At 41.1% G+C, this 13,555-nt stretch overlaps 1 protein-coding gene across 4 annotated transcripts in view; it reads right to left on the bottom strand.

Moving 5' to 3' along the window:
* The window catches only part of LOC122788129 (speckle-type POZ protein), a 1,772,079-nt gene that overhangs the window by 1,224,381 nt on the left and 534,143 nt on the right, over positions 1-13,555 (bottom strand). For 3 of the 4 annotated variants that reach the window (XM_044055071.1, XM_044055069.1, XM_044055068.1), the window contains one exon: positions 1,242-1,384. In XM_044055071.1, the coding sequence (XP_043911006.1) occupies positions 1,242-1,319 (78 nt within the window). In that variant the 5' untranslated portion in view covers positions 1,320-1,384. Of the gene's footprint in view, positions 1-1,241; positions 1,385-13,555 lie in introns of those variants that run through there. The other variant, XM_044055072.1, reaches the window with a different exon arrangement.

The following is a 13,555-nucleotide window of genomic DNA, read 5'->3' as shown; positions in this document are numbered from 1 at the left end:
ACAGCACAGAATCAATTTTGAGCATGTCCACCCCAGGACAGAAACACACACAAACACATGGGCAATTCAGAGCATCAATAATTCAGTTATCAGCATGCCTTCCTGGATGTGAAAGGAAAAGAGACCTGTAGACACAGGGAGATCAGACATCCCTTACACATATGGCAACCCAGTTTATAAATGAACCAAAGAACAAGTGTGATAAGGACTTGCAGTGATAACCATTCTGTCCCCTTGACTTAGAAAATGCTGAATAATAAAAAATAAAATAATCCAGGTCTAAGCCAAAGCATGAGACTGATACCACTGTTTATGCAGTAAGAACCTGCTGTAAATGCTCAAAAATAAATCTGTGCTTATTTCATACTGACAAGCATTACATTAGCTAGCTCACCTTTACACAACAATGCAAAAGAACCAAGGGATCCGCTGCTACAGTTAGCAAAACATCAAGGCAGCAGACACAGAAGGCAAGCACAGAGAAAAAAAAAACACACATGCACCATTCACAGTACTCATTTACACGTGGGCAACATCCACTTTCATCACCCAAAGCAACAATGCTTACAGCTGCTCTTTCATTGCACTAAGAATTCAGTTTCAGTGAAGTACTCAAAACAACCATTCAAAATTCCTAAACAACGTTTAAAATCACTACTATGATCGATTAGTTTGTGTGCACAAAGTGCATAACTATGTACCGTCTTGCAACCAAGCAGCCACTGCTTGCTTTAAATTCATCATCTTTCTTTAGTGACACTACACATACTTTCTTGGGAATTTCTCTGTCATGGATATACAGGCATAACTTCAACAATGACATAAGGCAACCCAATTAATATACTTAAGTTTCTTCTGCTAAAGGCACCAGAAACTCAGTTTACAATTAATAACCACCATGGCACATCATCCCTAAATAAGCCTTCTTCAAAGTGCACCTTACATGACAAACAATTTCTGGTGCTCAGCAAACTTTCTACCTATTTTACAATTCACCAGGGGCACAATTTTAAATGGGAATTAACTTTCCTCAGAGATACAGGGCAATGTTGAAGGCTTAGCTGAAACAAAAACACATGCAGGCCACATGTATCAAAGACTCGTAAATGTATCCAATGTCAATTTCCAAACTAGATAAAGATCAGCACTAAAGAGCCTGCAAACATGCATACCCCACATCAGAAAAATAAAGAGCACTGCTTTCTGAACTGGTCTAGCTAACAGAATAAATCATCATTTACCTGAGTGTAGCACCAGCTCTCTGCCACGGGTCCACTCGACATTTCTGCCGGTGGAGGCGGACTGGGAACCCTAGACATCGCCAGCTTGAAGGCTAAACGGGTTCCCACAAACCAGATCAATAAAAAGATAAATTAGTCTTCCCCTGTAAAACAGACAACACAGGAAAAAGCAAGTTAGGCCTTGTAACTAAATATCATTCAAACATACAAAAAAAAAAAATCAGAAACGCATACCACACAAAAGATGGCAATATGTTTGCAAGACATTTTTTGAGACAGACTTACAAATCCTGTAAATGCAAACATTTTGTGACTACATTTAGGAAGTTCCTTCTCCTGATTCCTGCTCCATTCTTATTTTTCTGGCTTGGGCAAGACCACTGAAAGAGTCAGTAAGCTCGCTCATAAAACTAAAATCTAAATACTTTAAAATTAAATGACACTAGCTTCACTCAGAAGTACACATTCCTTATGAAAAGCCACTTCTGTGAACATCCAACTGAGCCAGCTAATCTTCAAAGGAATCCTGATGAATCTAAAAAACAGAAAAGTCATTATGCTGGATAAATGAAATAATAGTTGTGTAAAATCTTACCATAACCATAGATGTCCTTCTCTTCCATGTTGCAGTATTCATACTGTGGGATTTAAAGCCCTGAAGCGCCAGACGTCGGCTCCTTATACAAAAGCTTAAACCTGGCTGCCGTAGGTGTGTGGGAAGTCACACGTAGGGTCACAAACCTTGGAGTATAAATATGACATCGGCACTCTCAGACCTTGAAGCCCAAAGAAGAGACTATAAAGGCCAAGGAAAAGCAAAAGCAAATGTCCTTGCAGGGCTCTAATGAGTGGCCAGCAGTGAAGGAATACCCTAGAGAAGATAGAGGCTATCAGGGGGATGGAGGGTGGGAAGGAATACTGCAACATGGAAGAGAAGGACATCTATGGCTATGGTAAGATTTTACACAACTATTCTGACCTTCTATTCCCATGTTGCAGTATTCATACTGTGGGAGAATACCACAGACAGGAGGAATTGTTGGGAGGAGGCAGAGGCGGAAGATTCTAGGAATCCTTGCAGGATTGCCCTGGCAAACCCTGCTCTGGCCCTAGAGACCTGGTCCAGCTTGTAGTGCTTGGTGAAAGTATGAACTGTGGACCAGGTGACTGCCTCAAATACAGAAGCTGTGTCTAGTCCTTTTATAAAGGCCTTAGAGGTAGCCATGCCTCTGGTAGAATGCGCTCGCACTCCTTGAGGCAATGGCTTGTGATGATGAGAGTAGCAAAAAAGGATGGATTTTCTGATCCAGAAGGGAATAATTTGTTTGGAGACTGCCTTACCCATGGCCCTGGGATGGAAAGAAATGAAGAGTTGGTCAGATTTTCTGAAAGACTTGGTTTTGTCCAAGTAGAATCTCAGTTGCCTATGTAAATCGAGAGAATGAGAGGCATCAAACAGAAAAAGTTGACGAGGGATGTACAAGATTTTAGAATGGGCAACATATTCGTATGGGAGAGAAGTAATGACAACAATGCGAGTCGTAATGAATGGGTGCCTTGCTCGCAGCAGAAGAAGCCGGATGTGGGAGGAGCAGGAGAATCCAATTTGGCGCCAACGGAAAGGAACATGAACAACTCAATAGAACCGGTGAATGACACTAGAGAAACCTCTGCGGGCAACAATGATGAGCTTACACCACCGCCGAACCAACTGGCTTTAAGATGCACAGATGATTCTATAAGAACTGGCAAAATTAGAAAAAAACATGCGATGTCCATCAGGAATATGGAGGCCCCTTTTCCAATCAAGACATACCCGATGACCAGGGGGAGATCGGCAAGTCGAGGACCAAGAAAACGAAAATCCTCAACACACAGGTACGACAAAAACACCAAAAGGAACTGGAACTGACTCAGTTGGTTTTTAATCTTTCTAAATATAAATTTGTCTGCATCTGATATTTCGCTACTAAACAAAGGATTAAATTATGTACCATCTCAATATAGCAAACTGTCTGAGACTCTGGTAGATTTGAGGATGTTTGCCAGAAAAGTAGTGTTGCGTTTGCTCTTTAGAAATCAAATAGATTCATTGAATAATGCAAATTATGTATTAAAACCTAGAAGTACTTTTTCACCCACATTGCCAACAGATATTGAGTGTTTTGTGAAATCCTGCGAGAAGGACTTCTATGCATTATATGCTGAGAAATATGTTAAAAATAGATTTTTTAATCTTGAAAAAGCTGAGTATAAATCCTTGAACGACTTGAAGGGGAATAGAGACATAGTGATTACTAATGCTGACAAGGGTGGGGGAGTAGTGGTCCTTGATAGGCATGAATATGTAATCAATATAGAGAGTACATTACAACAAAATAGTACTTATCAAGAATTGTCACTTGATGGAGTGATGAGAATAATTAACAAAGTTAATGAATATGATATATTAATGTGTCGACAAGTGAGCAAGGAGATGTTTGATTTCCTATACATTAAAGAACCTTTGGTACCTGTGTTGAGAGGTCTGCCGAAGATACACAAAGAAGCTGAACCGATACCGATGAGACCAATAGTATCTGGGAGACTATGGGCAACTTGCAACATTTCAGTTTTCATAGAAAAAATGTTGAGGCCCATAGTGAACAATATAAGTACTATCCTTAGAGATACCCAACACATGTTGAAAGAATTAGAATCTTTCAACTCCCTGAATAAGAATAATGGGAAACTGCTTCTAGTGACTTTGGATGTCCGTGACCTATTTACATGCATTCCAAATGATTATGGAATGCAGGCAGTGAGAGAAGTACTAGTGAAAAACAGTAATTTTTCCAGGAATAGGCAGATTTTGACCAACCAGTTGCTAGAGTTGGTATTAGAATGTAATGTGTTTACATTTCATAATAAATATTATTTACAAACATGGGGTGTCGCTATGGGCACCCCATGTGCAAATTCTTATGCCAACTTGGTATTACATCATTGGGAGCAGGCACATATCTTTAACAGCAGTTGGATGAAAAATATATGCATTTATAGGAGGTTCGTAGACGATGTGATTATGGCATGGGATGGGACAGTTGAGGAACTGGATAGCTTTGTGGAATATTTAGAAAAAAAACACCACTTTTTTAAAATTCACCTACGAATACTCCTACAGAGAAATTAATTTTCTGGATCTAACCTTATTCTATGACATCAATGAAGAGTTGTCCTTTAGATTATTCAGGAAACCATGCTGGAGGAACACCCTCCTAGAATATAGCAGCATGCATCCGAGATACATGTTCACAGGTATAATGAAAGGACAATTTGATAGGTTAACTAGGTTATGTAAGGACATAGACATTTTACACAGTGAAGCAGATTATATGGAGAGAATGTTCATAGCCAGAGGGTACAAGAGCTATTCAGTGAAAGACATGAGGAATCATGTTATAGTTGATGGCATTAGACATATCACTTCAGGGGAGAACAACAAGAGACCCAAGGGAGCTAATAAGAGACAGTCCTCTGTGCATTATAGGCAGAATAAAATAGTTAATTATGTATCAAAATACACTAATGATATACATGAAATTAAGAAAATTATTAATAGACATTGGAATCTTCTTGGAATTACTGATGACATAAGGGAAATAGTAGGTGGAAAACCCAGTTTTGTTTTCAAGACCTGTGACAATCTGAAAATGATTTTTTCATATAATTCTAATGATATGATTCACACAGGAGAAGGCACATTAGGTAAAATAGGGACATTTTCATGCGATCATTGTAGTATGTGTCAACATATTAATTCCATTCAGGAGTATGAACATCCCAATGGACACTTCCGTTTCAAACCCAGAAGTTATACGAATTGTGATACTATGAACTTAGTGTATATGGCTAATTGTGATTTGTGCTCAGCGTTCTATGTTGGCCTCACGAAGAGGAAACTGAGAGAGCGCATATATAATCATATTTATGATATACGTAAGCAAAATGAGCTTAATGCTTTAGCCAAGCATATTATTCTTAATCCCACGCACAGATTTAAGTTCAGGGTACTACAACATATTAAAATAAGCCCGAGACTAGGAGATAATGAGAGAGCTTTAGCAAAGCTGGAAATGGAATGGATATTTAGATCTGGAGCACACAGACCCCCAGGCATAAATAATTATGTCTCTATAAAACCATTCTTAGAATAAAAGAAGACATATGTCCTAGTCGGGTCAGTGCAATTGACTATATAAGTCTTAGTTTTTGAATGTATATGTGACATGTTGTGACTAAAGATTATAACAATACAATATAACAACAATTACTATTTTTGCTTATTTTATATAATGTTCAAATATAAATATTATATGTATAAATAAAATTCTAGATGTAGGTTTTTCAGTTTTCTTTGGAATATTCCCTTGAAACTGAATATAATGCCACTAGGAGAATACCCATATTGTTATGGATACATTTCAGTAGTATTCCAGCATTTAATCATTTAGAACATACACAAGATCACAGAAAATGATATTATATATATAAAGCAGAAGGACTATATGAATATACCTATATCAATTTTAGAGCCGATATCCAATTAAGAACGTTTAGATGTTTAGTCTTAAGAGGTTCCAAAGATGTTGATTTTGAGACGGATGTCTCTTGGCATACATTATAGATAAACTGCATAGGCTTATGGGTTTAGGGATGTACACATCCATTTGAGATGAGTCATTTCGTTTTAAAATAACGTAATGTCTGATTGCACGTGACAATTTATAGTATAGATGAAATTGAGGTTTATTGAATATAGAGAGATAGGGTGCACGATCTTGGGACACACATTATATGTCCCTCGATAGACAGTCAGACCTTCAGTGGTTTTATGCAGTGATTTCTGGTTTGATTCATAAGGAACATTTATTGTCAGATATAATCAAGATTCTTTATACACGTGGTTGGTTATTATTGCCATCCACCTTATATAATGTTACATACAAGAAAATGTTCATGCCTTAATACCCAAAAGGCTTCTAATTGGTTTAAAAATATGTTTAAATTACTTTTTAAATTACAGTTTGAAGTTCCGTTCCCATTGTTGAAATTGGTTCGGTGAAGTTATAGGATGATGAACAATATATACACATATATATACATTCACAGCTCTGTATGTATAGGACATTTTCGACACCCATGGATTAGATGGATGTTTTATGGCACCAGTCATGTATTTTGTGCTTATAATCACATCTACATTCATAATGTATCTGCATGACTTTGACCCATGTACATAAAACAGTCGTCTATACTTGTAGTCTATACACATATTCAATTCACAAGAGCTAGCACTGACTTTATGAGGGCAAATGGAGATGCTTCTTTTTCTCATTGTAGTAGCGCAATTGGAGCTTCAGTATGCATTGCTTTTGCGTTGCATCTGATGTAACATTGTCTTGGGAAATTTATTTTTACATATCCATGTATTTTAATTCCATTTTATTCCAGTTTATTATATGTGACTACATTTCGCTTACTCCACTTCAGTATGTTTTTGGAGTTGCTTTGAAAGTACTTGATTTACAAGTACTGTGAAATAGTTATTGTTTCTTAAATAATTGAGACAAGATGATGTATTAAGCAGAGTTTAAAATGTGACATCGACAATGTAGGAGTCTTTTTGTATTTAATTAAATAATATGGGGGAGGGTACTTTTTACACTTTTTATACATTAATTTTATAGTACTGATGATGCCAAAGTGTTTTTGATAAACTGTTTTGCTGTTTTATAACCTTTAACAGTAGTGATATGCCAAGTTCTTTAAGCATAGAAGGAATGGTGTTTCAATATGTTATGCAGTGATCGGCAAAGAAGTTATAAACCTGAAGTATATTTAACCAGGAAGCTGTATTTGGTTCAGCATAGAATCACTGCTCACCGGTGATTTGTTTTAATTGTCTTAATTGATTTAATTATTTTATCTTAATTGTTTAATTGCATAATGAAGTGCTTAATGACTTGATTAATAGATACTGCTGTTGGTATATATACCACTGAACTAACTAATGTTATTGTATCTGAAGAAGCTTGCTAGCGGCAAGCGAAAGCGCTCATTCATATTTATTTATCTACTGGAATAAAGTCCTTTGCTGAAGAAGGTGTCTCGTGGTGTATCCTGATTAGTTATATTCTGTGTAAATCTAGAGAATGGAGGATCCTCTCCGTGGAGTTAGTAGGAGAGGGGTAAAAGGTGGGTAGGTGAATGGACTGGTTTAAGGAAAGCTCATTAACTACTCTGGGCATAAAGGAGGGGTTAGTGCGTAGGGAAACCCTGTCATTACGGATGGTAGTCTAAGGAGGTCAAGTCATCAGGGCCTGTAATTCAGACACTCTTCTAGCAGAGGCATTGGCCACTAAAAGGATGGTTTTCCATGTGCACATTTGCAAAGATGCTGTGCTGCGTGGCTCAAAAGGGGGGAGGGTAAGCTTTTCTAGTAAGAAGTTGAGATCCCAGGTAGGAGGAATGGGCTTTCTAGATGGTCTGATGTGCAAGACCCCTCTCAGGAAAAGTTTTACATCCAGTCTAGAGAGAGGAGGCAGCTGTAAAGGCAAGCATGCAGAAATAGCTGAGAGGTGTACTTTGACAGAAGAGTAAGCTAGCCCCTCCTTAATGAGTCCATAGGTACAGTTCAGGACCAGGGGTGGATCTGCTAAAAATGGGCCCTTATTTTCAGAGAACACCATTTCAAGAAGCTCTGAAATTTTGACTCGTACTTTTTTCTAGCTGTTGGTTTCCTGGCCTTCCTCAGGACAGAGAGCATGTCTTTGGAGTAGTGTTGTCTAAAAGGGATCAAAAGTTGATCACCCACAGACTTAGTTGCAGTAGAGAAAGTTGTGGGTGCAGGAGGGATCCCTGTTGTTGAGTTAGCAGGTCCACCTGGTGGGGTAAACTTGTGGTGACTGCACTTGGCTAGTGAAAATAGAAAGGGGAACCAGTGTTGCCTTGGCCAATAGGAAGTCACCAGCAAGAATTTTGGGTGTTCCTTCTTGATTTTCAGAAGGGCTCTCTTAATTAGAGGGAAGGGCGGGAAGGCATATAGGAACATTCCCTGCCATGAAAAACTGAAGGCCTCCACTCTCCAAGCTAGAGGTGAGCGAGTCCTGCTGCAAAATTTGTTCAGTTGTCTGTTCTGGGGGGGGGGGGTCAAACAGATCCAGTAGTGGTGTGCCCCACTGGTGGACTACGTGTAGGAAGGTATCCCTGTGCAACATCCATTCGTGTTGCAGAGATATGGTTCTGCTGAGCAAGTCCGCTTGCTTATTTTCCTGAAAGGGGATGTTGGAAGCTTTCAGGCAGAGGTCGTGTTTTGCCGCTATCTCCCAGATTAGCAGGGTAATCAGACATAACCTGTATGCCTTTGTCCCTCCTTGTTTGTTTAGGTACCACAAGACAGTTGTGTTGTCTGTCATAATGTGGAGTACTCCTGGAGGCAGCATGGGAAGGAATACTTTTAGAGGTAAGAGGACAACAGTCATCTCCCTGACACGGATGTGCTGTTTTTGCAGGGCAGGTGTCCAGCACTGTTGTACCCTGTAACCTTGAAGGGTTGCTCCCCATCCTACGTCTGATGCATCTGTGTGCATAGACTGGGAAGTGGGAGGAAGTTGAAGAGGAATTCCCTGGTTGTTGAAAACCTGCTGAATCCACCACTACAGCTCTAATTTTAGCCAGGGAAGAAAGGGGATGAGTTTATCTAGAGGTTGTTGGCTCTAGGACCAAACAGTCAAAGTACCACTGGAATTTCCTCATGTGCATCCTTGCTAGTAAGAGCATGGGAATGGCGGCAGTCATGAGGCCTATAGTTTAGAGAAACTGTCTTGCAGTGAGATGTGATTCTGTCAATACACTTAGAAAATGGGAGGAGAGGGATTGTACCTTGTCTGGAGGCAAGAAGGATCTCATTAGATCTATTCTAATTCTGCACACTAGGAAAACCTTGTCCTGTTGTGGGAGAAGAGAGGATTTTTGGAGGTTGAGCGTGAAACCCAGGTTTAGAAGGGACATGGTGAATTGAAGATTTGCCCGAAGGGTGGACTGTGATTCTGCCAAAATGAGAATGTTGTCCAAGTAAGGGTAGATTTGAATTCCTTGGTTCTGCAGTGGGTGATGGCTGGGGCCAAACACTTTGTGAAAACTCTGGGTGCCATAGACACGCCAAAAGGCAATGCAGTAAACTGAAAATTAGAAGAGGGCCCAGTGAAAGTGCAGTTGTGTACACTTACCATAAATGTAGATCTTCGAGTGTATTCACTGTTGCAGTCATCACATTTGGGTTTCCTGCTTGCAGGTAGCCCTCAGTCGACCTGATTATCAAAGTCTTGGGTCCTGCGTCGGTTGCTGTCTCATCTTCCATGACATCAGGTAGTCAGAGGTATAAAGCATGCAGCCGACACATTACATCAGTTTTTCTTGCCCCAGATGTCAGGTGCCCCCACAATGGGAAGCAATTATATACCAGATTACACCTCCAACAAAAAGCAAATACACCAGAAAGCTTTAAGCATAGTAAACAAGAACAGAAGTATAGTCAATAGAAGTCAGGGGGCTGGAGGGAGTGTAACCAGGACTGCAACAGTGAACACACTATAACATCTACATTTATGTTAAGTGTACACAACTGTACTATGTTCTTCATGTTTCACTGTTGCAGTCATCACATTTGGGTAGATTCCCAAAGCTAAGGAAGGGAGGAGGCAGATAGACAGCATTAGGACCAGATACAAGGCCCTCCAGGAATGCAGTGGCAAAGCCAGTTCTGGATTTAGAAAAAAGTGGTAAGTGGTATGGTAATGCTTTGTGAAGGAATGTACAGAACTCCAGGTAGCAGCTTCAAGGCTGCAAGGTTCTGGGTTTGGAGCTGTGGCTGCAGAATCTGGCCCTCCTGCTGGGACAGCAGGGCAAGGGTCTGAGGCAGGTGCCATGGATTCAGCAGTGACACACTGCGCATAAGGGGGTACCAGTGTTGGTGTGGCTAGTCTGGTGCAATCAGTATTGTCCTTGGTTTCTCCCGTTTGATCTTTAGTAGCACTTTGTAGAGGAGAGGCAGAGGGGGAAAGGCATAGACTGATAAGTTTTTCCAGGTGAAGGACAGGGCATCCACTTTCCAAGCTTGTCTGTGGGGAGTTTTTGTGCAGAATTTGTCCAATTGGCAGTTTTGAGGGGAGGCAAACAGGTCCGTCTCTGGGCTCCCCCATTTGTTTCTCAAAATGTTGAATATCTTTGGTTCCAGTTTCCACTCATGTGGGTCCATGAGATTTCTGCTTAGTTCGTCTGCCAGTGTATTTAGCTTGCCTGGCAGGAACTGAGCCTGTAGGTACACTTGGTAGCTCAAGCCTGTGTTCCACAGAGCCATGGCTAGTCTGCAGAGAGGGTATGAGTGGGTTCCCCCCTGCTTGTTTATGTACCACATAACAGTGGTGTCGGTCTTTACCAATAATTGTCCTGGAAGAATATGTTCCTTGAAGGCTGTCAGATAATTCTGTACAGCTAACTTTTCTTTTTGATTGATATGCAGGTGCATTTGACTCTGGTTCCATTTGCCCCTGAATGCAATGCCCTGCCAAGCGAGCCCCCAATACATAGTCTGATGCATCTGTTGTTAGGGTTTGGGCGGCAGGGGGTAGAGTGAATGGCAGACCCTTGCTGCTGTGGCACGCATCTCCCCACCAAAGGAACTCCGTCTTTAGACAAGAGATTATAGGAATCATTGATTCTAGGTCCTTAGAATGTTGACACCATACGCTTTTAAGATACCATTGTAGTTTCCTCATATGCAGTCTTGCATATGGAATTAGTAGAATTCAGGAGGCCATGAACCCCAGGGATTGCAGTATTTTCCTTGCAGACAGCCGGGTCTCTGTGGCCAGTGATTTGAAGTAGGCTGTCAAATAAACTTGTTTCTCTGGCGTGAGGTAGGCCCATCTGGGAAGTTGTATTCAAGCTTGCTCCCAGGAATAAAATTTGCTGGCAGGGCACTAGATGTGATTTCTTTTAGTTTATGGTGTACCCCAGAGAAGTTAGTAGTTTCGTTACAAATGCCAGATGATTTAATAGTGTGTCCTGGCTTTCTGCCTGAATTAGACAACTGTCCAGGTATGGATATATTTGAGTATTTCTTTGCCTGCAAAATGCAATGACTGGAGCTAGGCACTTTGTGAATACCCTGGGCACAGTAGATAAGCCAAAGGGCAGTGCAGAGAACTGATAGTGCGTGTAACTTGCTCTGAAGTGTAGGTATTTTCTGCAAGATTCCCTTATAGGGATGTGTAGGTAGGCTTCCTTTAAATCCAGTGTTACCAACCAGGCATTTTTGCCTAGCAAGGGAAGCAGCTGATGAAGAGTTAGCATTTTGAATTTTGGGATTACCAAAAAGGTGTTCAGGATAGACAAGTCCAGGACAGGACGCCAGGAATTGTCTTTTCTGAGTACCAGGAAAAGTCTTGAGTAAAAACCTTGCCCCCATTCCTCTTCTGGGACAGGATGAATAGATCTGATGCTTAGGAGAGGAAAAAAAACTGCTTTTGAGGCTCTGCTCACTGATTTGGGGGCATGTCTGGCCAACCGTTTGGGGTTGGCAAGGAGTGGAAGTGGAATGTGTATCCTTGGGAAACATTTAAAACCCATTTGTCTTGGGTAATGAGTTCCCAGTTCTTTGCATGCAGAGTGATCTTTCCCCCTAAAGGAACAGTCAGCTGAGCAGAGCTTTGAAGGTTTAAAGTTAAGTCACTGTGACAGTTTACCATAGGGGGGTGTCTTACTACTCCCAGCTTTGGAAATGGGAGCCCCCCACTGTTTAAGCCTGTGTGTACCTTGAGACTGAAGCCTGGGTGGTCTGCTGGTCCTGGATATGGACTGAGAAGGCCTGGAAGAGGCAGGAAAGGACCAATTCTTAGAAGGCCAGTGTCTACTAAATCTGGAAGGCTGTACTTGTAGAAATCTTTAAGTTTGCATATATTTAGCTTTTTCCTCCATCTTTTTAAGTACTTCTGCTTTCTTGCCAAACAGGCAGTCTTGGTTTAAGGGAGCATCCAGTAATTTAGCTTTAACATGATCTGGCAAAGTTTGCTCCTTAAGCCAAGCATACCTTCTAAGTACAGACCCAGTGACAGCAGCCCTGCAAGATGACTCTAATGAATCAAAACCACACTGCAAAATATGTTTTCCAACTTGTTCAGCAGAATGCATTAAATCCTGTAATACTTAATTTTCAGCACAGTCAGGAATCATTGTTTTCTGTTTAAGCAATCCAATAATATGTTGCTGATACTTTAACATATGAAACTGGCAGTTTAAGGCCCTAATGGCAAAAGCAGCAGAAGTGTATACCTTCTTACCCCATCTGTCCAGGGCCCTGGAATCTCTATCAGAGGGGGTAGGGTTTTTGGCAGTAGTTGCCTTAATGTCTTTGGGTCTCTGTGAAATGGTCTAAGGATCTGCAGTAGGATTCTTAAAGAGGAACTTGTGAAAGTCAGGTACTCTGTAATACCTGTCAGGTTTTCTGGGAGCTGGAGGTAAAGTGTCGGGGGCCAGGCTAGATTCCAGGACGGCATTATCTACAATGTCCAGTACAGGAGGGATAGCTAAAGGCCTGTGTTCTGATAGGAGTAAGAAATTCCTAAGCCTCCTTTTGGAGTCTGAATAATCCTGACTTTCCCAGCAAAAATGCTCCCTAAGAGTATGCAAAGTTTCACCAAAAGAGAAATTCTTTGGAGGGGAAGCAGAGGGAATGGAGTCCTCTGCATCAGAATCCTTAGGTAGATACGGGCAACTCCTGATCATCAGAGAAAAAGTACAGTTTTGTACCTACCATAAATGTAGATGTCCGATAGATATGCAACTGCAGTCCTGACATATGGGTTGTCCTGCCTCAGGCAGCCCTTCGGTCGGCCAGATTCCAAAGTCCGGGTCCGGCGTCGGCTGATGTCGCCTCCTCCCCAACGTCAGAGCGGCTGGGGTAGAAAGCATCAGCCGACGCCATCTTCTTCAGTGTTTCTTGCCCCAGATGCCAGGTGCCCTCCAAGGAAGGCTAAATTTAGAGAATGAATAAAATTCCAGACATGCACAACAGTAAAACAGATACACCATAAATGCTATCCCCCCAGCTAATTTGGAAAAGGGGGAGTGGACCCAAAAAAGATAATTACAGAGGGGTAGGAGGGAGGGAAAACCTGACTGCAGTTGCATACCTATCGGACATCTATATTTATGGTAGGTACAAAAAGTACAGTTTTGTACCTACCATAAATGTAGATGTCCGAGAGGAATGC

This window comes from Protopterus annectens, chromosome 13.part0, assembly GCF_019279795.1.
Source record: "Protopterus annectens isolate FY-2018-M chromosome 13.part0, PAN1.0, whole genome shotgun sequence".
NCBI classification, from domain to species: domain Eukaryota; kingdom Metazoa; phylum Chordata; order Ceratodontiformes; family Protopteridae; genus Protopterus; species Protopterus annectens.
This window is presented reverse-complemented; position numbering and strand designations above follow the sequence as displayed.